The 27,352-nt window shown below is 34.4% G+C and overlaps 1 protein-coding gene across 3 annotated transcripts in view; it reads left to right on the top strand.

The window, feature by feature from the left end:
• LIN7A (lin-7 homolog A, crumbs cell polarity complex component) overlaps positions 1-25,514 on the top strand; it is a 189,442-nt gene extending 163,928 nt beyond the window's left edge. Inside the window, exons 5-6 of one of the 3 annotated variants that reach the window (XM_074226514.1) lie at positions 8,122-8,343; positions 25,359-25,514. In XM_074226514.1, the coding sequence (XP_074082615.1) occupies positions 8,122-8,343 (222 nt within the window). In that variant the 3' untranslated portion in view covers positions 25,359-25,514. Of the gene's footprint in view, positions 1-1,253; positions 1,337-8,121; positions 11,846-25,358 lie in introns of those variants that run through there. The other 2 variants (XM_074226515.1, XM_074226516.1) reach the window with 2 other exon arrangements.
• The last annotated feature ends 1,838 nt before the right edge of the window (positions 25,515-27,352 follow it).

The raw sequence follows: 27,352 nt of genomic DNA, 5'->3' as shown, positions 1-27,352 counted from the left end.
ATGTCTTCCAGCTCATCCAAAAGGTGGTAGTAGCCATATCACCTTTTTTTCCCCTATCCCATTGCCCTCTTAAAGATCTAGAAAAATTTCAAGTTGAGAGATGGACATAGGTGTTATCCATGGTCCCTTTCCAAAGATTTGGATTGCTCTACTTCTCTCCAGCAGAGAAATACTTTAAAGCATGAGACCTTGGATTTCACCCAGAGCCATGACTTCCCATATTACCCATGGCAAGCTTCCTTGATATAGTAAGCAGAATCATGTCCCAGTACAGCTGAACAAATTCCCCATGGTTTTTCATCATCCAAATCCCTTAGTCTGTGTAGAAAATTGGGCTGTATGAGGCTAACAGGGAAAACAACATTTATCTATTTGGTGATGCTAAAAGGATGCTTGATGGAGTATAAGAATGCTTCTATTACAAAAACTTATTGCATATTATCCATCTCTTGTATATTGCCTATCTCCAATTAAATTAACCAATTTTAAAACTTCTAGTAGGTACTATATAACATGAGACTTTATAAGTGAAATGAGTATGTATGTGATCACTTATTGAGATGTTGTTCTTCACTTCCAGTATGAAAATGAATTTCTTTGTGTGTTAATAGTTAAACAAAATTCAGTTCATATGTTTTTACATCTGTTCAGGATTTTGTTGGCTTGTGGGCCTGAATATTGGGAAACAGGAATAAGACTATTTTTAACTCTTTCTCCCCTTATTATTTCAAATAAAGATTAAAATAGGAGAATTGCATAATTATGTTGGTGATGACATATTTCTGACCCATAGTGTGGAATAGTTGGATTTGTCTTCAGAATCTTTCCTTTCCCACCTACTACCCCCAGTAAAATCACAGTCATTTCTACCAATCACTCCATTAATTTAAAGAAAAGCTGCCCTCTACATACTATCTTATGGAGAGCCCCTGCAAAATTAACTCATGCTAAAGGATGAACTCCTCCCTCTGGCATTTTTACATTTTAATAAACATCTGAAAATCCTTCAGCTTAAAGAAATGGAATTTCATCATGGTGCAATGAGAAGAGTGATGAATCTGTAAGCCAGAGGTTCAGACCCCTGCTTTGTTACTATGCAGGTTTGATTCTAGGCTTAACCATCATAACACTACACACCCTCCCTACCTCTCTAGGGTCAGTATGTGAGGGAGGACTCTTTCAAATATTTGGAAAATAATCAGATCACAGATTTAGTATTGGATAATGTCTAATACAATTCTCTTAATTTATAGATGAGACTACGGAGGCCCAGAAAAATTAAGTTATTTGCCCAAGGATATGCATAGTGACAGAGTGAGGATTTAATATGATTATGGTAGGCATTATATAATGTTAGCTATTATTATGTGCTAAGAATTATTACAGATTATATTACAAATATTTACAGAACCCTCCCCAAAACCATGGGATATGTGCTATTGTTATTTCCATTTTAAAGATGAAAAAACTGAGGCAAATAGGTTAAATGACTTATCCAGGGTCACCCAAATGGATAATGTCTGAGGTAGAATTTGAATTCAGGACTTCCCAGTTCCAGACCCAGCTTTTCTTCCCCCCCACTGAACCACTGAATTTCAACTCAGTTGCTCTGAGTCTAGCACCTATTCCACCAAACACTACTACATCAACCCAGACTTTGAAAAAGTGACATCTCTAAATCTATTAGATGGTAAATGGATGATCACAGGAATTTGAGGAGTTAATAAAATACTGGTGAAACAGATATCCAAACCTTTCAAATTTCCCTGTGTATGGAGGGCTGTGCTCTCTCTATAGATTTAGTTAGCCCTGCAAATATGTACTGAACATCTACCATGCCCTTAGCACTTTGTTAGGAACTCCATAGGATAAAGCAAGGCAAGTGCCCAAGGACCTTCAAAGGTTATTTGCATATGAAGTTGAAAAGGTGAAAGCTAAACCAATCAATTAACAAGCATTAATAATGCATATAACTACAGCAGTTCTGCTATGCACAGGAATAATTATTTCATGGATTTTACCATTCCAATTCTATGTTCATGAGCTCTGAAATTTCTTTATTTGATCATAATTTGTTAGCTTTCCACCTCTCCCTTGGTCTTATTCCTCCTAAACCTTCAATTCTTTCTTACTGTGCCCTCCAATACTTTTGCATATATTCCCAGATTATCAAATTTACTCTGGATATAATGTCCTTCCTTCCAAACTTTGATCTCCTAATGAACCAAAATCACTTGCTCCCTTATTATATTGCCCATCCCCAATGCTATATTAATACTACCACCCAACTCCTTCACTCCTGTTCATATTTTACTAAACAAAAGTGGAGGAAAGCTTGAAACCATTGAAGGGAGTCCACTGAAAATGTGTCCATCCAGGACCCTGAAGCAAGAGCATCCCTGTCTTCTCAATGGTTTCCTTGTTTCACTCACCGTAACCCTTGCTCTAAACCAATTTCCCTTGTTTTCCAGTCTCCTACACCACTCCCTCCTACCACCTTACATCAACTGAAGACCTTGCCTCATAATTCACCTAAAAAATAGAGTCCACTTGGCAAAAGTTTTCTTGCCCCCCTCCCATTTTTCATCTCATATCCTTCTGATACCATCCCCCTCTTCTATCTTTTCTTTCCTTCTGCCTTGAATGCAGAGGAAACATCCTTGTTCAGGCCTACTCCTCTACATGAATCTCTATTTCTATTCTCTATTGTCACTTCCATTAGATTGCTCCCTCTATTATCCCCATCCTCTCTTCACCATCAGTCTCTCTTATCTACTGATTCCTTTCTTATTGCCTACAGTATCCAGTCTTCCCTATTCTTTTAAAATTAAATAAACAACAAAATCCAATAGAATCCACCATCCTTACTATCATCTTGTATCTCTCTTCCTGTGAACTCCTTAAAAAAGCCACCTGAAGTGGGTAGCCCCACTTTCTCTCTTTTCAGTCTCTTCAACCTTGTTCTTTCTAGCTCTAAGACCAATTCACAGTAGGTACAATCACTTCTTATTCTCTGATTTGATTTTAAACTCTCTACAAGCTGACATCTGACCTTAAAGGAGATTGTTCTCTTCAAAATTACTGGGGATTTAAAAAAATTCTTTATTTTATTCTTGTCTTAAGAAATAAAAAGAAGCATTTCTATATTATAGTAGAATAGAAAAAGATGATTGCACATGGCACAACAAATCTATCATGTACAAGTTGCTATTCCTTTTAAAAAAAATACCTTTTTTTAAGGTTTTTGCAAGACAAATGGGGCTAAGTAGCTTGCCCAAGGCCACAAGGCTCTTTAAATATTAAGTGTCTGAGGTCAAATTTGAACTCAGGTACTCCTGACTCCAGGGTTGGTGCTCTATCCAATGCGCCACTTAGCCACCCCATATTCCTTTTAAATATATAAGAAAGTTATGGTGCAATTTTCTTTTTTCCCTTTTTTTCTCTCCTCCCCATGCCACCTCAGAGATGGCTACCATTAGACATAAAATGTGTGTGTGTGTGTGTGTGTGTGTATGTGTGTGTGTGTGTGTGTGTGTACATATATAGGGAAAATCATTATAGACATACTTCTATTTATCAGTACTTTCTCTAGATGCACACAGTATCTTCTTTCATAGGACCTTTGCAGTTGATTTGAGTATTTGTAATAATCAAAATAACTTAGTCACTCAAAGCCATTCTTTTTTTAAATTAATTTTTATTAAAGATATTATTTGACTTTTATAATTTTCCCCCCAATCTTGCTTCCCCCCCCCCAGATAGCACTCCGTCAGTCTTTACTTTGTTTCCATGTTGTACCTTGAGCCAAATTGGGTGTGATGAGAGAGAAAAATCATATCCTTAAAGAAGAGAAGAGAAGTCTTAGGTGACAAGATCAGACAATAAGATATCTGTTTGTTTTTTTTTTAATTGAAAGGAATAGTCCTTGAACTTTGTTCAAACTCCACAGCTCCTTATCTGGATACAAATGGCACTCTCCTTTGCAGACACCCCAAAATTGTTCCTGATTGTTGCACTGATGGAATGAGCGAGTCCTTCAAGGTTGATCATCGCCCCCATGTTGCTGTTAGGGTGTACAGTGTTTTTCTGGTTCTGCTCATCTCACTCAGCATCAGTTCATGCAAATCCCTCCAGGCTTCCCTGAATTCCCATTCCTCCTGGTTTCTAATAGAACAACAGTGTTCCATGACATACATATACCAGAGTTTGCTAAGCCATTCCCCAATTGAAGGACATCTACTTGATTTCCAATTCTTTGCCGCCACAAACAGGGCTGCTATAAATATTTTTGTACAAGTAATGTCAAAGCCATTCTTAAAACAATTTTGCTGTTACTGTGTAGATATTCTCTTGGTTCCGTTCATTTCACTCTTCATTATATCTTGCAAATCTATCCATGTTTTTCTAAGATCACTGAACTCATCATTTTTATAGCACAGTAGCATTTCATCTTAATCAAATATACCATACTTATAGCCATTTCTCAATTGAGAGGTATCCTACAATTTCCAGTTCTTTGCCACCACAGAGTTACTATAAATATTTAAAAAATTAGAGGTTTTCTCCTTTCCATAATTATCCTTAAAAACAGACTTATCAACCAATAACAATAAATAATTAGATTTAATAGGAATAAAATGGATTTTTAATACATTAAGTTAAAAAAAAGTTTTTCTTCAAATAAAACAAAGATAGCCAAAATCAGAAGGAAAGAATAAAATTGCAGGGATATTTAGTTTCTCAGATACAGGTCTCATATCTCAAATATATAAGAAACTTGGTCAAATCTCTAAGAATACAAGTCAGTCCAGAATTGACAAATGGTCAAAAGATATGAACAAGCAGATTTCTGATGAAGAAATCAAAGGAATTAATAATAATATAAAATGGTCTAAACCATTACTGATTAGAGAAATGCAAGTTAAAACCATTTTAGATTCCATATTATCCCCTATAAGATTGTCTGAATAGGAAAAAGTGAAGGGGAATGTGAAAAAAAATGGAAGACTAATTCACTTTTGGTGGAACTATTAACTTATCCTACCATTTTGGAGAACAATCTGGAATTATGCCCAAAGAGGCATTAAACTGTCTGTGCCCCACTGTGACCCAAGGATTTCTTAATTGCAAAATCTAAAGTCATTTCTCAATCTTTCTTAACCTCTCTGAATCTTTTGATACCAGTAATCAACCCCCCCTCCCCAGATGCTTTCTCTTCAATTGGTTTTCATATTTTTTTCTATATGCCTGACTCAGTCTCCTTGGATGAATCTTCAGCTGCATAATGTCACTGTTGATGTCCCACAAGGTTATGTCTGAGATCCTCTTTTCCTGTTTCTCTATATTCTCTCCCTTGGTGATCTGATCTCCTTATATAAATTTAAATGTCATTTGTATACAGATGATTCACCGATTTCTAAACCAGTCCTGGTTTCTTGAGCTCTATCACTCACTGCCTGTTGGACATTTTAAACTGGATGTTTATTGGCATTTCAAATTCAATTTGTTCACAATAAAACTCAATATCTTTTATCCTAAAACAATACTTCTTAATTTCCCTGTTTTTGTCCTGGGTAAGGTGAAAAAGATTAAAACACATTTTAGAGAAAAAGCATTTCTGTAAATCTTAACCTGACTTTGAAAAAAATATTTTTTTCAGTTACATGTAAAAATTTTTAACATTGAACTTTTAAAATTTTGAGTTCCAATCCCTCCCTTCTTCTCATATTCCTTCATTGAGACAGGAAACAATTTTATTTATTTTATATGTAGTCATGCAAGACATGTTGTGAAAGAAAATTGTGCTTCAATCTACATTCAGACTGCATCAGTTCCTGCTCTGGAGGTGGATCGCATTTAAAATCATAAGTCCTTCAAGATTATCTTAGATCATTATATTGTTAAAATAGCTTAGTAAGTGTGTTTTTCTTAAATGCATTCTACTTAAAATTTTATTCAGTCATTCACCTGGTTATTCAATGAACAATTTTTCTGCTGCACATATCTAATGTATATAGAATTCTTTGCTAGGAGCCAGGAGAGAAAATTTATTTTTTCCAAATTACTGCCAAATGACAAGGCCTTGTCCTTATAGAATTTAGTTAGTAGGAAGATGAGCCACAATTATAATGGTATCATAGAAGACTTGGCAACTGATTGGGGCTCAAAGAGCAGAATGGATCATTTACTGCTAACAAAGTATTGTGAATGTAGTAGGTGATCATTAAATAATTGTCAAATTGAATTAAAATTGCTTGGTGAATTGTCTCTCTGCTGAGCATATATATATTCACTTGCAAGAGTCATTGGCGTCAGCTTCAAACTCAAGAAGCCCATTATCTATTACATGCTTTTCTGTGTTAGGTTGGCCCCAGAAATTCATAAATAATATTATATATAGTCCTTACCCTCAATGAGTTTATAATTTAGTAATAGATATGAGATGTGGATATGTGTAATTAATACTTAAAGGAAATTGCCACCTCTTAGTAGTTCAGAGAGCTAGGACAGCCACATTCAGAGAGCTTTGGACAATGTTATCTCCATCCAAAGGGAAAACAAAACAACCCTTCAGAATCTAATGAACATATTATAAAAATGATCTATTATGTATCTTTCCCTTAATCCTAGTTCCACATGCTGAAAATGACTAACCTGTAAATATATTTATCAAGAATGCGTATGAACAATGCTAACTTGACTGTTAACCACTGAGGGGAGAGGGGTGTGGGAAGGGAGGGTGGAAGGAAATTTTGTAACTTAAAAATATACATGTGCATATGGATGAAAATTAATTAATAAAAAAAATAAAGGAAATTGTCAGATTGATGAGGCTGACTTGGCATTGCCAAACCAATAAATTGATAATTGTATAGGGGCAGAGCCAAAAAGTTATCATAGAAACTACTCCCATGGGCAGGCTCACTGATTTTGCTCTCTGAAGTCTAATATAAGCTATAAGCATTTAATATGATGAGTGGGAGATAAATAAGGACAAATCATTGTAACCTTTAATAAAAGGAGTGTAATCTCTGCCAAATGACCAAAAAAAAGTGGTTTAGAAATGGCTCTTAGTTTTTTTTTGTTTTTTTAGGTGTTTTTTTTTGCAAGGCAAATGGGGTTAAGTGGCTTGCCCAAGGCCACAGAGCTAGGTAATTATTATGTGTCTGAGGCCGGATTTGAACTCAGGTACTCCTGACTCCAGGGCTGGTGCTCTATCCACTGCACCACCTAGCCGCCCCCATGCAGTATCTTTTCTAAGAAAATTCCCCAACTCAAAAAAAAGTCAGAAATAACTGAAAAATAACCGAACTCTAACTATACATTTGATTATTGTTTTCATCTAGTATTCGATCCAAGTATTCAATCAGAGGTAATTTATTCCAACCTCACTCTATAACCATTATTTTACAGATGAGGAAGCTAGATCAATCATCAAATCAGCAACCATTTTTCCCAAGCACTCTGTTGAGTCCTGGTGATACAAAGAAAGGCAAGAAAGAGTCCTTCTCAAATAGCTCATAGTCTAACATGGGAAATCCATATAGACAGTATGTATGTATGAAATATGTGTAATTTCAATTGGAAATAATCATCAAAGGAAAGGCACTAGCTTTTGGAGAGAGAGTAAATGGACTAAATAAAGTAGATATGAATTAATTTTGGGATGGTTGATAGTAACTGAGACAAACAAGACCTTTTTTGTCTTTGAAGTGGCCCCTAAGCTATATTTTGAAAGAAGTTAAGAATTCAGAGACACAAGGCAAGGAGAGAGTTCATTCCACTGGAGAAGGACTCATATCTATTTAAAACTCAGTTATTCATACCCATTTAAAAAAAAATTTTTTTTTTAGCTTTTGCAAGGCAATGGGTATTCAAATCCATTTAAAACTTTATAGTTCATAGATATATGTGGGTTTGGGGATTAGCAGATGGGATGTATAATATTATTAATCATTATTATTATTATTTTAATATTAAATATAGTAATTATTAAAGTTGCCTTATAGTGTTTAAAGCATTGGGACTTTAAAAACCCAGTTTCCAGCATTAATGGGTGAAGGGAGAATGAGAGGATCCATGAAGTAACATGACCATTGGTTCTATTCATTGTGCCTACAGAGTGTGGAAGGAGAACACCATGAAAAGGCTGTAGAGCTCCTTAAGGCAGCTAAGGAAAGTGTCAAGCTGGTGGTCCGCTACACACCCAAGGTTCTGGAAGAGATGGAGGCCCGCTTTGAGAAGCTCCGGACTGCCCGGCGCCGGCAGCAACAGCAGCTGCTGATTCAACAGCAGCAACAACAGCAGCAGCAGCAGCAGACACAGCAAAACCACATGTCCTAGGTGAGCACCATCTTGGCTTCCTAGGCAAAGAAGGACTTCTGATACAGGATAATAACCTGCCTGGTTATGGGGGGAAATCCTCACCTAAGTAAATGAACGAAATGAGTCAAGACTGGTCCCTTTATTTGTGCATTCAGCTCATCTCACATCATGTTTATGCTGCCTCCTAATAGGCAGAACATTAGTGTAGAGCATTTTTTAAATTGCTTCATTCAACAAACATTCATAATCTTTTACTGTGAACAAGACACTAGGCAATGAGATAGGGACTATAGTTTGATTTTATTGATATTAAGAAACTCAAGGGGAGGAAACTTCCTCTAACAATGTAGTTGGCACATTCACTTTAACTTAAACCCCTCAAGAATTGCATGGAGAGATTTGGTGACTTGTCCAGAGTCACAGAGCCAGGAAATGTTGGGGGCAGGTCATCCTGGCTTTGATGCCACTTCTCTATCTTCAACTATACATTGCTTTTCTGGTACCTAGGATACAATGATAAAAAAAAAAATGAAACCAAACCATCCCTGTTCTCGAGGAATTAACATTCTATGGAGTGGGAAGTATAATATAAAACAATGAAAAGTCAACACAAAATAACCCCACATTGATATGGTCAAAGAAGGGGATACTAACGACTTGATAGAAGAGAGGACTGGGAGAAGTCTCCTTGTAAGTACGTGGCTGTATATCTTTTGATAAATCAGACATTCGAGGAAAAAAAATGACATCACTATTCCAATGTCAATGCTTTGGGACCATCTTATATTTTTTTGTTGTAGAATAAAATTAATAATAACTGGCATTTATAGAACTCTTTGAGGCTCTCAAAATATTTGACATAGGTAAGCTCCCTAAACAATTACAACCCAGCAAGGGAAGTACTGTTATTATTCCCATTTTAAAAATAGAGACTCCAAGGTTCAGAGAGAGATTAAATGGACAAGTTCACATCGCCGTTGTCTGAAGCAAGATTTGAACTTAGTTCTACTTGACTCTATGTCTAGCATTCTATCTTTTTTATGTCACTTAGAGCTGAACCTCATTTTAATGGATTCTTGGATGGTTCTATCTTGTGCCAAATTCTACTCTTAAGAATCTTAGTGTCATTGTGGTCCAACAGTGTAGGAGCAGAATGACAGTCAGAGGATCATTGTGGCCATTTTCATTTAAAAGATGAAATGAAGGCCAAGTTTTTTCCTAAGTCACTCAGAATGTCATAATTGAACTTCTACCTTATAACTTAGTGCTCATCAGCCTTTGAATTAGGAAGACCTGTGTTGACATTCTTTACCTGATCTATATAGGGTAGATTGCAAATCTTTTACATTAATGCATTGGTAAGAGAGAGTTTCTGGAAGGGAGAGACAGAAAAGAAGGAAAGGGAAAAAAAAAGAATTAAAAACAGAAAGGTAGAGAGAGAGAAAAGGAAGGGAAGGGGGGAAAGAGGAAGGAGAGAAGAGGAAAAAAATTCATGTTGAATCAATATTCTTTATTGAAGAAATTTAAAACTAACATTTTATAAGAATCTTAGGAAAGATCGGCAAGCCTCTCGGTAGCTCTATTGTCTCCACCTTAAGTAATAAAGATCCACGATCTCCTAAAGTTAGAAAAGTATTCTGTTAGGCAGTGTCACTTCTCCAGGAACTTTGGAAGTTTATTTCAAAGCACTTTTTCAGAAGGGTTATACTACAATAAGGCTTAGTGCTTTTGATAATAAGGTAACAGCAAAGAAAAAAGTATTCTGATATTAGCAGGATGAAATACATGGGCAAAGTAACATAACAGTAAGTTCATTTGTCTTCATATATTTACCTTAATTCATTTCACATTGTATGATAACAGGCAAAAATCATTTAACATTATCCTGACCAATACCCCTAATTTCTCTGCTACCCATTCCATATTTAAAAGTGATGTCCTTATTAGAATTAACTTGATATAAATGTCACTTTTTAAAGGAGAGTGAATGCTCTATGAAAAATCACAATTTTGTCATTATACCATATGGGTTTTCACCACTTAATAAACTCAACCAGAGTGATGTAAGGGGATGAAGATCCATTGAGAGTCTGGAGGTTGAAATTGCAAGTCTAGGCTCTTGTCAATTAGAGCAACCATTCTGGACAGCAAACAGTTGCTAAAACGTTTATTCCATTTGACCCAGAAATTCTACTACTAGTTATATAATAGCACCAAGGAGATCATTAACAAAAACAAAGGCTATGTATAGACAAACTATTTTAGTAATACTTTTTGTGGGAACAAAGTAAACAAAGAAAATTTCAATTGAAGAATGACTAAGTAAATTATGGTTTATGAATAAAATGGAATATTATTATTGTGCAGTAAGAAATTTTTTTAAAAGTATGTATACAGAGACACATGTAAAGATTTACATGAACTGATGCAAAGAGACATAAATAGATCCAAGAAAACACTATGTACAGTAATTACAACAATGTAAATGTTAAAGACAACAATGGAAAATGAATGTTGCAAATTGCAAGATGTATGACTCCAAAGAAGAGGTATTATACTATACCTCCCCCAACTTTTCTGCAGAAATATGTGTGTTTGAGGAGTGGATGAGTTCACAGATGTGAGACATTGTATATAGTGTCAGGATTTTTTTTGACATTTTGTTTAGTTTTGCTGAATATTTTTTCTTTCTGATGTTTTAAAAAATTTCTCTTATAAATGAAGATTCTTTAGTGGGGGAGGGGAAAGGGAATGGAAATATTAGAAGGACATAGGAAATCTAGGTGATGTAAAAACAAAATATTTAAATAAAAATCTATTTCTTAAAAAAACACTTCACAAAAAGTCATGACTTCTGATGCTCTTACAATCCACTCACACCAGCACTCTGATTTCTTAATGCTCTATTCCTCAGCTCATTTGTTTCAGAGCTCCTTGCATATTTTCCCATTCCAAGAATAATGAAACTCAAAACAGTTGTTCATGTAGTATTAGAGTGATAGAGCATTTATTGGGACTCTTTTGTCATTGTCTCCAGATGTTAGAATTGTACTGTGAATCAGAGACTAGAACTCAGTTGTCTCTCATGCTAGCAAAATAGACTTGAGCAATCTACAAGGTTTGTTTCCCCTATGATTCATAAATCAATATTATTTCTAGATATTTTTGTTGGAATATAATGGGTCTCCCTTAGTTAGAAGAAACTGGATAATTGTTTGTTCTATACATTAAATGGAGATTTATTTGAGGCATGGGTCAGAGTAGATTGCTGGTGGGGTTCACCTAATCTATGTCCACAAGCCCTTGCACTGAACCATCTCACCTTCTACAGTCACACCATTCCAATCCTGGCTCATTTATAAACATGTGCTACCACCATCCCACTTACTCTCTGTCTCATAATACTAAATATGACAAATTAACACTAGTTTTACATTTAGACAACATACTCTTAAATTAAGGTTTTTTCCCAATTATATCTACTCCATTGATTACTGCTGCCAGGAGAATGTGCATACTATTCCTTTACCTATATGTACTCTTTTCAGGTGAGGGAATAGATGTTTCTCTTTCAGACTCTTCCATGTTGTCTGATATTAATTTCCTCATTTGAAAATCTGACATAATATTTCTCAAGATTGTTAGAAAAATCAAATGAAAGTAATATATGTACAAGTGATCTGTAGGGACTAATAAACAACTAAGATGGTATTTTGGAAGGTCATAAAAGAAGATGAACTCTCCCACAAAAAGACCAGTCAATATTCAGACAGATCTCAGGGATTAATTCAGTGGACCACCCAATCACATTAGCAGTGGCAGCAGCAGCATACAGTTTACAGATAAAACCTATCCAATCCATTTAAGAGCCCTAGTGTGGTCTAACCCTAAAATAGAATCCTAAACTATGACATGAGATGAAAAATGAGTAAACAGAAGAAAAATACTTAATGTGATTTAAAAAAATCTAAGAGGTAAACCCAGAAGAAGACAATCATCTCATAATGAATAAGTTGTAGAAATTCAGAGGTGGGGAAAATGGCATGGACACAAGGATTACAAGATTGATTGAAAGAAATGAAGCAAAGGATAAAATGAATTGAGAATTTTGAAGGAAATAACTGAAAGGATAATAAAAAAATTTTTTTAAAAAGATGAAAAATCCAAATCCAAGAAGAAGACTCCTTGAATAATGAAATGAGCAAACAAATTAAAGACTTAATGAGACAAGGAATATTAGAAAAAAGTAAAATGATTGAAAACATTGAAGAACATTTTAACTTTCTGCCCTTAAGTGGTTCATAAGTTCAAGAGTTAGAAGAAACTTGGAGGCCTTCTAGTCAATGTATCCATTCTATCAATGAGGAAACCTATGTACAGGGAGTTTAATGGATTATCTAGGATCACATACTATTTAGAGGAAGGATTTAATCCAAGTCTTCTTGATTCCAAGGCCAATATTTTATCTGCTATATTAGTAATCATTTAAGAATGATTAAACTTCTAGGAAACTAGGGCCAAACAGAAAACTGGGACATCATATTTCCAGAAATCATAAAACAGCACAGACATATTAGGAACAAAGGTTGAAGTTAATAAGTATCAATCAATCAATCACTGTTTTCAGATGTTGTGATCTTATACATTCAAAATCTTAGAGAAAGAAAATTTAAAAAACCTATTTGAAACTATTAACAATTTTAGCAAATTCTAAGATACAAAATAAACTCACATAAATCATAATTATTGCTATGTATTATCAACAAAGACTAGCAGCAAGAGATAGAGAAATTCTATTTAAAATAATTGTAGACAATATAAAATTCTTGGTATAATACATACCAAGAAAAACTCAGGAATTACATGAACACAACTATAAAACCCTCTTCACGTGAATTCAAATCTAAATAACTAGAAAAATGTTAGTTGCTCATGGGTAGACTGGGCCAATATAATAAAAATGACAATTTTATCTAAATCTCTTCAGTGCCACATCAAACTTATCAAAAATTATTTTACAGAGATAGAAAAAAAAACAAATGCAACTGGAAGAACAAAAGTTCAAGGATATCAATGGATTAATGGAAAAAATAGAACATGTAAGAAGATAGTCCAGCCATACTAGATCTCAAACTGTTTTATATAGTAGTAATTATAAAAATAGCCTACTCAATACAAGTTACATTATAGTAAATGACCATAATATTCATATATATGATAAAAATCCAATATTTTAGGAAAAAACAAAAGCTGCTGAGAAAACTGGAAAAAAGTATGGCAGAAAGTAGTTGTAATTCGTGCTATATATCAAGATAAGGTCAAAATGAGTACATGATTTCACTCAAGGATGATACTACAAGGAAATTAAGAGAGCTTAGAATAGTTTTATCTGTCACATTTATGGATAAGGAAGAACTTAGGACAAAGGAATATATTTATTAAAGAGAGCATTACAAAATATAAAATAGATAATTTTGATTATATAAAAATTTAAAAAGTTTTTTGCACAAATACAAGTGACACAACAAAAATTATTAAGGAAAGTAAAGCACTAGGGGTCAGGGGAAATTTGCAATAATTATCTCTGCTAAAGTCCTCATTTTTAAATATATAGATAACTGAGTCAAATTTAAAAAAAATGCAAGTCATTCCCCAATTACTAAATAGTGAAAGAATATGAACAGGCACTTTTTTAGATAGAAATCAAAACTATAGTCATGAAAAAATGCTCTAAAGTACTATTGATCAAAGAAATACAATTCAAAACATTTTGAGATACCGCCTAATCCATATCAGAGTGGCTAATATGATATAAAAAAAGAAAATTGTTGGATATTGGATTGTAAATGGGAAAACTGGGGCCCTAGAGCACTGTTGGTGGAGTTGTGAACTGATTCAATTATTCTGGACCCATGCTCAAAGGGCTATTAAATTGTACATACCCTTTGATACAGTAATATTGTGTCTGTATCCCTTGGAGATCATAAAAATGGGGGGAAGCAATCACAAGGACAAAAATTAAAATGTAAAACACAAAAAGTTAAGAGAAACCTAGAAAGACAATCCCATTTGAGCATTTGAATGAGATGAAGCAGGGAAGAAATCCTTATCTTCTATCAGAACTAGAATAAACTTATATTCCTACAAAGCCCTAACATATAAGGGTTATGGTGATTTAATAAGTCAAACTTTGGATCCAAATACTTTTTTTTGTTTGTTTTAAGGAGGGAAAGGAAAAGGAAGGGAAAAAAATAAATAGGAAATATAGAAGACAGGGAATAGTTTTACCATTATGTTTAAATTATGTTTGAGAGTAAAAGAGAATACAGATATGAAGAAAGGGGAGGGGCAGAAATAATGACCTTATTTTTTACCTGAATCAAATGCCAGAAGATTTGAAGCAATTCTATTCAAAGTTTTTGATGTAAAACTACAATGAACTTTGCAGGGAAATGGGTAGAGAAAGGGGAAGAAAAGAAGGGGATCCTAGGGATGCAGAGACAGGAAGTAAATGAACATAAGCAATACATATCTTAACTTCAGAGAATTGATTATAAAGGGGAGGGGAAGTGAAGGTAGATGAAAAAGAGAGGAAAAAGCTGTAAGAATCAGTTGTCTACATCTGGGCATGATGAAGAGGAGAGGGGCAGAGGAGACAAGAAAAGATGTTAGGTATAGATCGCTAGGGTTTATAAAATTCCTTCTTTTCCCCACCTCTGTCTTCAAAGAGGATATGGCTGTCTCTTAGATAGCTAGAAGGTGCAGTGGTTAAAGGTATCTATAATACTTGGAGCCAGAAAAGACCGGATTTCATATCTGACCTCAGAAATTAATTTGTTAGCTAGTGAATGAGTCACTTAACCACTTTCAGTCTCAGTTTATCAGAAAAATAGAGGAAATAATAGCATCTACTTCACAAAGCCGTAAAAATCAAATAAGTTTGCAAACATGTGTTATATAAATGTTGCCTATTATTATATGATGATGGGAAATATATTTACAATCATGAGTGAACATGAATGGGGTGTGAACTCAGCCATTAAAAGGGAAAATAAGTCCAACATGAATAAGCAAAAATAATCCAAAATGATGTTGTTTACAAGAAAAATAAAGGAAAATAAGTCCAGAATGAATAAGAAAAAATAATCCAAAATGATATGTTTACAAGAAAAATACTTAAAATATAAAGGTTCTTACAGAGTTAAAATAAGAGGCTGGCACAGAATTTATTGTTTTAGATAAATTTTTAAGATGAACAGGTATCGAGTTAGCAATAATTCTCTTAGATAAGGCAATATTAAGTGAGGCATAGTTAAAAACTAAGAGAAAATAAATTTTGCTAAAAAGCATTAGAGAAAAATGATTTCTGTATTTAAAGTCTTTGTGATGATCTAATCTCTTAAAAGAAATGTGTGGCACTAGTGGGTAGACTACAGGACTTAGATTTATGATTCAGATTTTTCTCATCTATAACAGCTTCTCTGTTTCTCACTTTATTTAGCTATAAAATGGAAGTACAGAACTGTATGACCTTACCTTATCATTTGTAAATTTATGATACCTTGAAAAGACAGCAAAACTATAATACCTGGGCACTTCAATGTGTATCTTTCAGAGCTGGAAATAACTAATAGGAAAAAGAAATTAAATATCTTCATAGAAATTTCAAAAACTGGATATGATAGTTCTCTGGTGATTACTCAGTGAGAATAAAATTGATTATACCTTTATTATTAGCAGGTTAAATTCATATGAGGACACATGATTAATTCAATATTAAAAACTATCAACATAAATGGGCCATATTAATATTAACATTTGTAAAATCACATGATTACATAAATATAGACAGAAAAAGCTTTTGGCAGCCACCTTGTGTTAAAAGAATTAAAAGCATATAAATAAATGAACTATTCCTTAACATGTTAAATAGTGTCTATGTAAAACTAAAGACTAATATCTATAAGGGGTAATCACCAGGGACATTTCCCACAAGATTAGTTGTAAATAATGAATGTTCATTGTCACTTTTATTATATGATATGTTCTAGATATGATATGAGGTATTGCATTCTATGATATAATTCTAGAGGCACTTGCCATAACAATAAAATAAGAAAGAGAAATTGATGGAATAATGAAAAGAAATGAAAAATATAACTATTACTTTGTCTTTTGCGTATGGCACTCCAGTTGTGTGAAAATCCAACTAGTAAGACCACATAGGAATTATACAAATGGAACTGTAAAACATTCAGTACAAAATCTAAAGGCAGTCCTAAATAATTGAAGTGAAATTATTTTGTCCTTTTGGACCAAGATAATCCAAAATAAATAAGAAGACTATCTAAACTGACTCACAAATACAGTCATATTAACCATAGAACCAAAGAATTACTTTCTAGAACCTGAAATAAAAAAAAATTCACCTCAAGAGAACAAAAAGTCATGAAACGTGAAGAACAAAATGGAAAAGTAAGTGGAAAAGAAGGGGGTTATCAGTACCAGAATTCAAAATATAATCGACAAAACAACATGGCACTAATTAAAATATAAATATCAGTGGAAAATATTACAAACACAAGATTTGGAGGCAATCAAATATGAAAGCATGGTAAATTCAAGGTGTAAAGTTTAAGTGTAAATTTGTGGGAAAATTGCTGGGAATATTATAAATTAAGGCCAGACCAAGATCTCACAACATGTATAGCAACAATTCTCAAATGAATATACAAACTAGATCTAGAAAGTCATATAAAAATAAATTAGTAGACAGGAAGAAATAGTTTTCATAATTATGAATAAAAATTTTTGACCAAAGAGATTGAGCAAAACAGACAATTTTGATTAGATAAAGTTGAAAGCTTTTGGCACAAAATACAGCATTAAAATTATTAAGTACAATCATGCTTACAGGAGAATGAGAATGATGTATACTTCATATTTTTTCCAAGATAGATAATGGACTCTATGTGTAAAATGAGATAGACATTTCAGACAAGCCCATTACAATCCAAATTGCTTTTACTTGACTGTTTTTTTGGAAGGTGGGAGGTGTAAAGGAAACAAAGTGAGGGGTGGCTATAGTAATGAAAATGAAAAGGAGGATGAGAAAGAAAAGAGTATCAATTGGCTATTTAGAAATATCCAGTGGAATCCAGAAGAGAGTACAAAGGAGGACATAGCAGGTCAATGCTAGAACAACCACATTTAGTTAAATATATATATATATATATATATATATATATATATATATATATATATATATATATATATATATACACACACACATATAAAAGCACACTGTATATTTCCCAGTTTTATTTAACATTTGATTTCTGGGTTTTCTCTTTCTAGAGAATTTATTTTTGTTAATGATTTTCTAGACAACATTTGTACCTAGATGTAATAAAACATTACATGAACATAAAGGAATTTTACTTTCCCCACCTTCCCAAAACATCCTAGAGTAAATTATCCATTTGAATTATCAGAAGAGAACTTAATTTTTTTTATTCTAAATATTTGGGAAGGCATATGCCTTATACAGAATGCAATGCTCCACTTAGTAGTTTCATCAAGTATTTATGGGTATATATAAAAGTGCCTAAGTTGATATTTGCTGTAGTAATTCCAATTCTATTCCCTTGTTAGTCCATTTAAATATTAAATGTTTTGTAGAGCCTATTGTTATACCATTACTTTAACCTAATTTTTTTAAACAAATGATATTTTTTTATGTTGGCTGTGGATTTTTTTGGGGGGGGGAGGGTATGAGGTAGAACCTTCCGTGAAACTGATTCTATGGGCATTGAGAACTCCTGATATCAAAGCTCCTTCCACCAATGTAATTAAGCTCCTCAAAATCTATTATTTTGAAGAGTTATTTGGAGCAATGAAAGGTTGTGATTTGTCCAGGGTCACACAGGGGAAGAGCCTGAACCCAGCTCTTCTTCATTCTAAGGTATATTTGAATGATATTGAAATGTATATTTCTCCTTACCAAAATGGAGTGTATGACATAGAATATAAGCTTCATTGGTGAGGCAGTTTCTAAATTCAATTTTTGTTCTTGTACGCCCAACACCTCTAAATATTTACTGGTTAGTTGATCTGAGGATGGTGGTCTCTCTAAATACCTTAAGCTATAAAGATCACTCATTGACTTTTGGAGTGTGAGCACCTGGGGTCAAATCTAATCTCTATCACTATTTGTAGGATTTGGGCAAGACTTTTCTGAGCCCCCCCCCCCCACTTCCTCACCTGTAAAATGAAGAGATTAGACTAAATGACCCCTACTATTCCTTCCAGTTTAAAGTCTATGATTATATGATTTGGGAAAAACTAATCATTCCATGAGATCCAGACTCTTACCCCCCACACACACTACCCCCACCCAAGAATACAAGTAAAACAAAATGCCATTTGAGGGTATGTTGTACAATCCAGTCAATACATTTATGGTGGCAATTATTATTTTAATGTTTAATTAATTGAATTTTTAAGGTTTAAATGAGATTTGTTCCACTTGCTAACTCAGATGGATAATGCTTTGAAAAGATTCGAACTCATCATGGCCTTATTTCTTTGGGGAAAGTCTTAAACCATTTTGTTTTCAGCTGGATTGATCTTATGCAAACAGAAGTCTGTCTACAAAATGCATATTAGATTGGGGTTTGTTCTGTTTTAAGTGGACTGCAGTTTCTATACTCCGACTATGTAACCATGTCTATTTTTACTTTAGCTGTGGGTGTTTTAAGTAAAAGAATAACTAATAATGCAGCATGAGGGCTGAAACAAATATTTCTCAGGAACTGACTGTACTACATACGTTCATATTTAAAATTTCTTCAAGGAAAAAAATCAATAACCTCATCCTCTGCCTCTTACTTCCAGAAATGGAAATTTGATTTCAGAGAATTCAAGTTGAAATAGAAATTGATCCCTATGGGAAGTAACTTAGAAAACAACAAATTAACAGTATAAATATTATATTAATTTTTATTTATTTTATGAAATATTTCTTAATTTCATTTTAACTTTTCATATATCTTCAGAAGGAATAAATGCAGTAACTATAGTGCTCAACCTCATATAAATGCTTTAGAAGCTTCCAAAAAAGTTAAAAAAATAAAGTATTGTTATGAGGTCCAAATGGTTCTTGACCAATGTGACAAATACAGACTTCAAGAAAGTTACAACAAATGAACTGAAATATAAAGACAGAAAGGCATTGACTAGACAAAGGAAGGGAACATGGTCAGGTAACTTTATGAGCAGAGGTAGGAGAATGGGGTTCTCTTGCAGTAACCCAAAGGAAAACAATTTGATTGAACATAAAGGATGGGGACTCTTGCATGCTCAACTAAGGAGTTTATGATTAACTTGGAAAGCAGTCAGGAGTCACAACAGATATTTTGGCAAAGTGATGACATGAAAAATCTACATATAATTAAGAATATTCCAGAACCAGTATGAAAAATTAAATGTAGGAAAGTATGGGGGGAGGGATAGATTTTTTTTTTTAACTGAACCACTCTTGTTGGTCACCTCCTTCTCTCTAAGCAGAGCCAACTTTTTTTCCAAACTGCTTGCAAGAAAAAAGGAAGGAGGAAGTTGGGAAGGCTGCCAAAGAGAGAATCTGAGCATGTTATTGGCAAAGGGGAAGTTGCTTTTGGAGTAGAAGAGATTGAAAGTGCAGGAGGAAGTGGGACAGTCAGTAAAGAAAGACTTGGAGAGGATGGGAATGAGAGTGCCAGTTAGGCAAAGGGATATGCATAGTGACCAGGAGAAAGGAGGCAAAGAATAAGTGATGTCGATGGTAAGCTTATCAGACACATTCATTAAAGCATGTAAGTAAAGGAAGAGATCAGGTAGCCACAAGAATATGAAATATGTAAATGTGACTGGCACATCTGCAATTTGATCCACTCTAGGGGGACAATCTAATAGAATGGAGAGAAAACACTGACCTTGGTGTCAGAGGAGTCAAATCCTACTACCTCTGATGCTTACTCCATGTGCGCCCTTTGGCAAATTACCTAGCCTACCTGGGCTTCATTGTCCTCATCTGTCAAATGAATGGACTATGAGATTATGTTGTGGTCTCAGAGAGGAAATCTCTGAAATGGGCACTAGCAAGCGAAATTGTAACTTTCAGTGCAACGGAGATGCTTCAGAGAGACATGATGTCTCTAAGTACAGACAAACTAACTGCTTTTTTTTTAATAGAAAAGGAATATCATCAGGAACAATGTTTTTAATCTATTCATATCAGAAGCATTAAGAAGGTACAGGAATATGTGGGAGTACAGAAAAACAACCTCACAAGAAACATTTGATTTTATAAAGATATAAATGATATGTGGTAAAGACAACCATAAAAGGCATCTAAACAAACAGGATATAGATGATGTATAAGTAACATGGATGGGTATATATTATAGATATAAAACATTTTATATATATATATATATAATATACACACATATATTTGTATATATGCATGAGTATGTATATGTGTGCAAAATGTTCAGATACAGATGTAACTTGGTTTGACACAGACATAACTTGGTGTGATAGACATAATTTAAACTGATACATATGTAATTTTATTTAACTTGCCCTGCTTTAATTTAATCTGCTACATATGAAACCTGAGACCTGATATATACTTAGCTTGATTTGATACAGATGTAATTTAGTCTGAGTCATATGAAACTTGGTCTGATACATACAAATTACATACATGTGTAATTTGGGCTACTCATCATTTAGTGTTGCAGAATTAATTCTTTTGCACAATACAATAAAACATCTACTATGAGGTAGATTTATGACCTAGTTCATAGTAATTCTGCAAATAGAGCAGTAGTTATGAAATAGTTCATGCTTTTGTCTCCAATTTGAAAGCACAGCCCTTTAAAATAGAATCGGGACAAACTCCCAGCCCCAGCACCAGGATGGATCCCTCTTTCCTGTGTGGCTTACATTATACCCCCATGCTACAAATAAAAGGCCATCTGGCAATACAAGGGCAGGGTAGACCACAGTGTTGATGAAAGAGAATATTAAATTCAGCAAATGTATTCTTTGCCAGGATACATTTAATAAAAACACAAAAGGATATAAGGTGGAACTGGGTAGAGTCTGTCCAGTTTCCTTTCTCCCTAGGCTTATTTCTCTCCGGTTCCTGCTCCTGAATGAGCAAATGTCTGAAATAAAACATACACAGTCTCCTGCATCTCTCAGCTTGTCCAGTGAGATGGAGAGAATCTCTCATGGTCTTACTGAAGAGAACTGGACATGTGGCAGGCACCTGTTGCCACAAGAAGACTTCTACCTTTCCCTTCTCCCATTTTCATTTAAAGGATACCAAGCATAGCTATCTATGAAAAACTCCACTCCCCTACCAATTTAGAAGGCTGATTTTGCAACTTGAAAGAGCGACAAATTGCAGAAAGCTTCATGGCCGGCCAGCCCTTTGCCAGAGCTTGTTGTACATAGTACAGACAATTAACTGCAGCAAAGAAATATCCGTTGAAAAGATAAAAGGTACAAGCTGTTTCTTCAGGTACACTGTGCAGAATTGCTGCAATAACTTCAAACCAAGATAGATTCATTTAGATTCATAGATAAATTTAATTTCAAGTGGCTGACCTCTGGGGCCCCTTCCAGCTTAATCCAGTCTCAGATTTCTGAGGCTTAATCGAGCAGAGAGGGCCACAAAGACTTCTGTTCTAAGAGAAACTATCTTTTATATTTTCATTAATCCAATTTGATCCAACACAACAGTATCATTTACCAATCATCTACAAAAGGTAAGTCTTTGTTCTGGGGTTGGATATAGATGAACTAACATAAACATTCCCTAGTATCAAGAAGTTTAAGATTCTAGGGATGATGGAGAAGAGATAGATATGAAATAGGTATGAAAATACCCAGACACACACACACACACACACACACACACACACACACACACAGAATTAATTTTCCTTTTATTTGGTTTAGGTTTAATGCATATTTAGATGTCTTTCCTAACTCCAAATATTAAGGCTTAGATGAAATCTTATGGGAGACAAAGACAGGGTCACTCAGTCAGATTTGGGTTGGGTACCACTTGGTAAGTCAAATCAATTATGAGAAAATACTGAACAGCAAGAGGCAGGGGCCACTTCTATTTCCTCTGAGCCTCAGTGATAACAAATGCCAGTTCCAGAATTAGCATCATCAATCACTCAGGAAGGTATCAGCTATTTTTTTTTTGCTATCTGAGGCTGGCAACTACTTGGTTGTAAGTTGAACATAGTTTAGTTCTATGGAAACCATCCATAATTAGATTCTTAATATTTAATGGAAATCATTCTCAGAGGACTAGGATTAACACTAGTGCTAAAGTCAAACCTCATCTCCTTCCAGGCCACATTTACCACCCTGTCAACAATCAATAAGCACCACTCTAAAGTCATTCTAATTTGTTCATCATTCACATGTGGATTTTCCCAAATGATTCACAAGAATCCCAGGAAAGGAAAGGTTTGAAGTAGATAAAATCTCTTCTGTGAAGGTCAATGCAGATTTATTTAGGAAGCCAAAGACATGAAAGATTGTCCAGTGCTTTTTAAAATTCTCTTATGCAAAGAACATTCCAATTAGGTATTAATGCATCCAAGGGACCTTTGGAATCAGTAACTAGAGGAAAATTCTACCAGTGGCATTATCTCTGTCTTCTTTTCAAAGTACCAAAAAAACTCAGCAAAAACAAAAATCCCTTGGAATGTCCAAGTTTGAAGGGAACTCAGAGGTAAATTCTAATTTATACCTGAATAGAAAACTCTTGAATATCATCCCTGAGCAGTGTCTATCCAATCTCCCCTTGAAGATCTCTAGTGAGAGGAAAATGGTTACTTCTTGACTCGCTCAAATTGTTAGAAAGTATTTCCCCCCTTTTTTATCAAAATGAAATCTGTTTTTGTTATTTATAACACGTGACTCCTAGTCTCACCAGGGCCAAGAAGATAATGTCTATTTAATGTCATATGACAGCCCTTAAAATATTTAAATGATGATTGGGTCCCTTTTAAGCTCAAGCTTACAAGGATCACCCTACATTTCTCTCAAATTTCAATGACTAGAAAATCATCAATAGACTCCAGCACAGTACAGTGGGTGGGGAAGCTTGATGCCTCTTCACATCAGGCACCTGGTTCTTAGGTCTTGAGAGGATATTAAAGGTTAAAACATCTCCAGTTCCTTCGATGAATCCTCATGTGACATGATTCTCAGACTCCCGTAACATCCTGGGTATTCTAGTCCAGATGTATTATCAACTTATCAGATGCTCTTTGAAAAGGTTGTACTCAAGAGTTGAATAATTTAATTGTGGTCAAGAAAGAGTACAGTGGGTTATCACTCCCTTGATTACAGACATCATAAATCTTTTACATTAATGTAGCCTGAAGTTTCATTCACTTTTCTTACTATTGTATCACTCAAGTTGACTTGCATTGAGCTCACAATCTACTTGGATCTGATTTCATTAACTTTTTTACTGTTGTATCACACAGTATTGTGTGATTTGTATTGAGCCTGCACCCCACTCCGATCTTATATCTTCTTCACAATTCTGTTTTCTAGTGGTATTTCAAGGATCAACAGGTTAGCCAGGCCCCATACTAAATGTGCTCAAGCAATGCCAGTTGACTTGATTTGGCTTTTACAATTGATTTTTATATATGTGGAATCATCCAAAGATGTGCAGGCAATAAAATCCCTCAGAAATGAATTATTCCATCAATCAGCAATTGTATTATACACCATGATCATTAGTAGCCCTGAGGATTCAAAGAGAACGATGAGGTAGTCCCTAACTGCAAGGAGCTTAAACTGTATCAGTGGAAATAACATGCAAATATGCAAGCATATTCAAAACATATACCACATAAATGCAAGTTTAATTAGAGGAAATGAAGATATTAGCATCTCAAGGGAAATAGAATTAGAGAAGACTTTGCAAGAAGGTGACCCCTGAGGTGTATTGAATGAAACCATGCATTTTAAGAGTAGGAAGTAGAGAGAAAGGGAATTCTAGTTATGGATGTGGGACATGGATTATTTATAACAGCAAATAGCTTGAAAGCATGCACAAATGACTCATTCACCTGCCTATAAGTTTAGATTCTTTTTTATTATACATGGGATTTCTCTAAAGTACCTTTCCATCCCTCCAATACAATCTACATCTAGCCCTTCAGTTGCTAAAACCATGCCCCTCACTTTAATATGACTTCTCTACCCGATCACCATGGTATGCTTCTGTCTTAACTCTTTACCCCCTCCCCTCTAAAGAGTTGTCATTTCTTTATGAAATAAAAATCATGGTAAAATACTAGCAATGCCTTAATATATTTTTTATAACTTTTTAACTCTTCTGAACTTAACAAACGCCAACAAATATGACCACTCCCCTGTCCAAAGAAAAACAGGAAAAGATGACTACATATGAAACCATATCTGGAATATATACCCTTCTGAGCTAGAGGTATTAGAATCTGTATCTTCCTCCATTTGTTCACCCAAGGAAACCTTAATTGATTCCCCCAGTTAATAGGGTCTTTTCCCCCATCAAATTTTTCTAAATTCCTTTATCTCTTTATATGATTTATCCTTAAGTATATTGTCATCCCCTTAAGGGCCATGAAGACTTCATCACCATAGGTATTGACTAGGTATTTCTTGAAACAAGTTGAGTTAAAACAGAAAGGCAAAATATTCTGCATTTTCAGGTTTCCAACCTAGTGCTATTTATAGCTTCCTTTCTCTCATTCCCTGTGATGAGTGTTGCTTTTCCATTGTTCATTCAAAATATTTCTCTCACAGATACCCAACGCCCATTTCACGCCTAGAAACTTCATGTCTAAATGACAAAATTCCAAATGAATGTGCCTTTGTAGATAGTCTGAGTGTATTTTAGTCAATGGAGGAGGGAAATGGCTCATTTCTCTTAATTCAGGTTTTTCCTTTCTTTTTAGGTCTTTGAGAAGAAAATATTTGGATCCAGTCCTCTGGCCATCACATAGAGTTGGAGCTATGTTTCAGGGTGACAGCATCTGATGAAAAGCAAAGAAAGCACCAATAATCATACCTGTCAAGAAAGAAGCTATGAACAAGCAATGTAAAATCCTTTACCAAGGCAACTCTATAACTTCTTTCTTTGGGCCTGACCCCCTGCCAATCATATGCACTTTACACACACAGCCCTTCCATTCATAGCTCTGGGAGTTCTTCTATGTGTAAAAAATGAAGGCTTCTCCATATGTTGCTGGTTCCATCTGCAAACTTTAGCACTCTAAGGAGAAAAAAAAGTGTCTGTGGCTTTTAAATACTGTCCTAAGGCCAGAGATGGAGTAAGTCTTTGGCTTAAAACTTTTCCAGAGATTAACACACCCCTTATTAGTCTATAGATCAAACTGCATCAGTTCAAGGATTTTGCCACTTAAGACAAACCCTTCTCATCAACATTATCATCCTCATGCCCTATAATATATAAATATTGCAGAGTTGTTTGAATTGGACTTCCAGTTTATAACAAATGCAAAACTTTTTTTCTGAAAAAAATAGCAAGTTATTATACTATATTTATACTGTATTCAGGTTGTAGAAGCAATTGGCTTTTTACTCTTGGTGTTTCCATGAATTTTATTATGCATCAATTAATAGAATGGGGCAATTTTAGGTCACCTTTTGCTTTCTTAGCAGCAAGGGTAGAGAACTCTAGTACTGTATTTTTAAACTTAGGTATTGCTTGTAACTACTATTCTGAGATCTAACTGAATATAATGTATATTTAATTCCATAAGATATATATTGTCAGATTGTATTTGTTACAGATTTATGGTCTTTTCTTACTATATATATTCAAAATCTGGTAAGAGAATAGTACAAAAAAAAGACCCAGCTTCACTGAACAGTAAACACATGATAGATTATAACCCAACTTTCTGTATTTTTAAGTTTTGTATTTTATGGTTAACAAACTCTGTAGAAATGTAAAATGTTTCTATCTACACTGTTATCCTGTCTTAGAGATCTATTTGATTTCAAAGCTTAGACCTTTACAAAGCAAATTATAATATATGTAAATAAATATGTATATACACATACACTATATATATGTATATATACATATATATATATAAATAATATATGTTGAACAAAGCCTCAATGGTTGTCTTCCCAAAGATAATTAGATGGACATTGCTGAGATTAGAAAACAAAAACTAATGATCATTTCTCTTAAAAGTTAGGAGTAAGGTACAATGGATTTATATGCTCTAAAGTCTACATAGATACTAATTCTTCCTGGGCGGGGGAGGACTCCAAAATCGATATATCCTTAAGTATATTGTCATCCCCTTAAGGGCCATGAAGACTTCATCACCATAGGTATTGACTAGGTATTTCTTGAAACAAGTTGAGTTAAAACAGAAAGGCAAAATATTCTGCATTTTCAGGTTTCCAACCTAGTGCTATTTATAGCTTCCTTTCTCTCATTCCCTGTGATGAGTGTTGCTTTTCCATTGTTCATTCAAAATATTTCTCTCACAGATACCCAACGCCCATTTCACGCCTAGAAACTTCATGTCTAAATGACAAAATTCCAAATGAATGTGCCTTTGTAGATAGTCTGAGTGTATTTTAGTCAATGGAGGAGGGAAATGGCTCATTTCTCTTAATTCAGGTTTTTCCTTTCTTTTTAGGTCTTTGAGAAGAAAATATTTGGATCCAGTCCCTCTGGCCATCACATAGAGTTGGAGCTATGTTTCAGGGTGACAGCATCTGATGAAAAGCAAAGAAAGCACCAATAATCATACCTGTCAAGAAAGAAGCTATGAACAAGCAATGTAAAATCCTTTACCAAGGCAACTCTATAACTTCTTTCTTTGGGCCTGACCCCCTGCCAATCATATGCACTTTACACACACAGCCCTTCCATTCATAGCTCTGGGAGTTCTTCTATGTGTAA

Source organism: Macrotis lagotis, chromosome 2, assembly GCF_037893015.1.
Source record: "Macrotis lagotis isolate mMagLag1 chromosome 2, bilby.v1.9.chrom.fasta, whole genome shotgun sequence".
NCBI classification, from domain to species: Eukaryota; Metazoa; Chordata; class Mammalia; order Peramelemorphia; family Peramelidae; genus Macrotis; species Macrotis lagotis.
The sequence above is the reverse complement of the archived record's forward strand: the minus strand, read 5'-3'. Positions and strand labels throughout refer to the sequence as shown.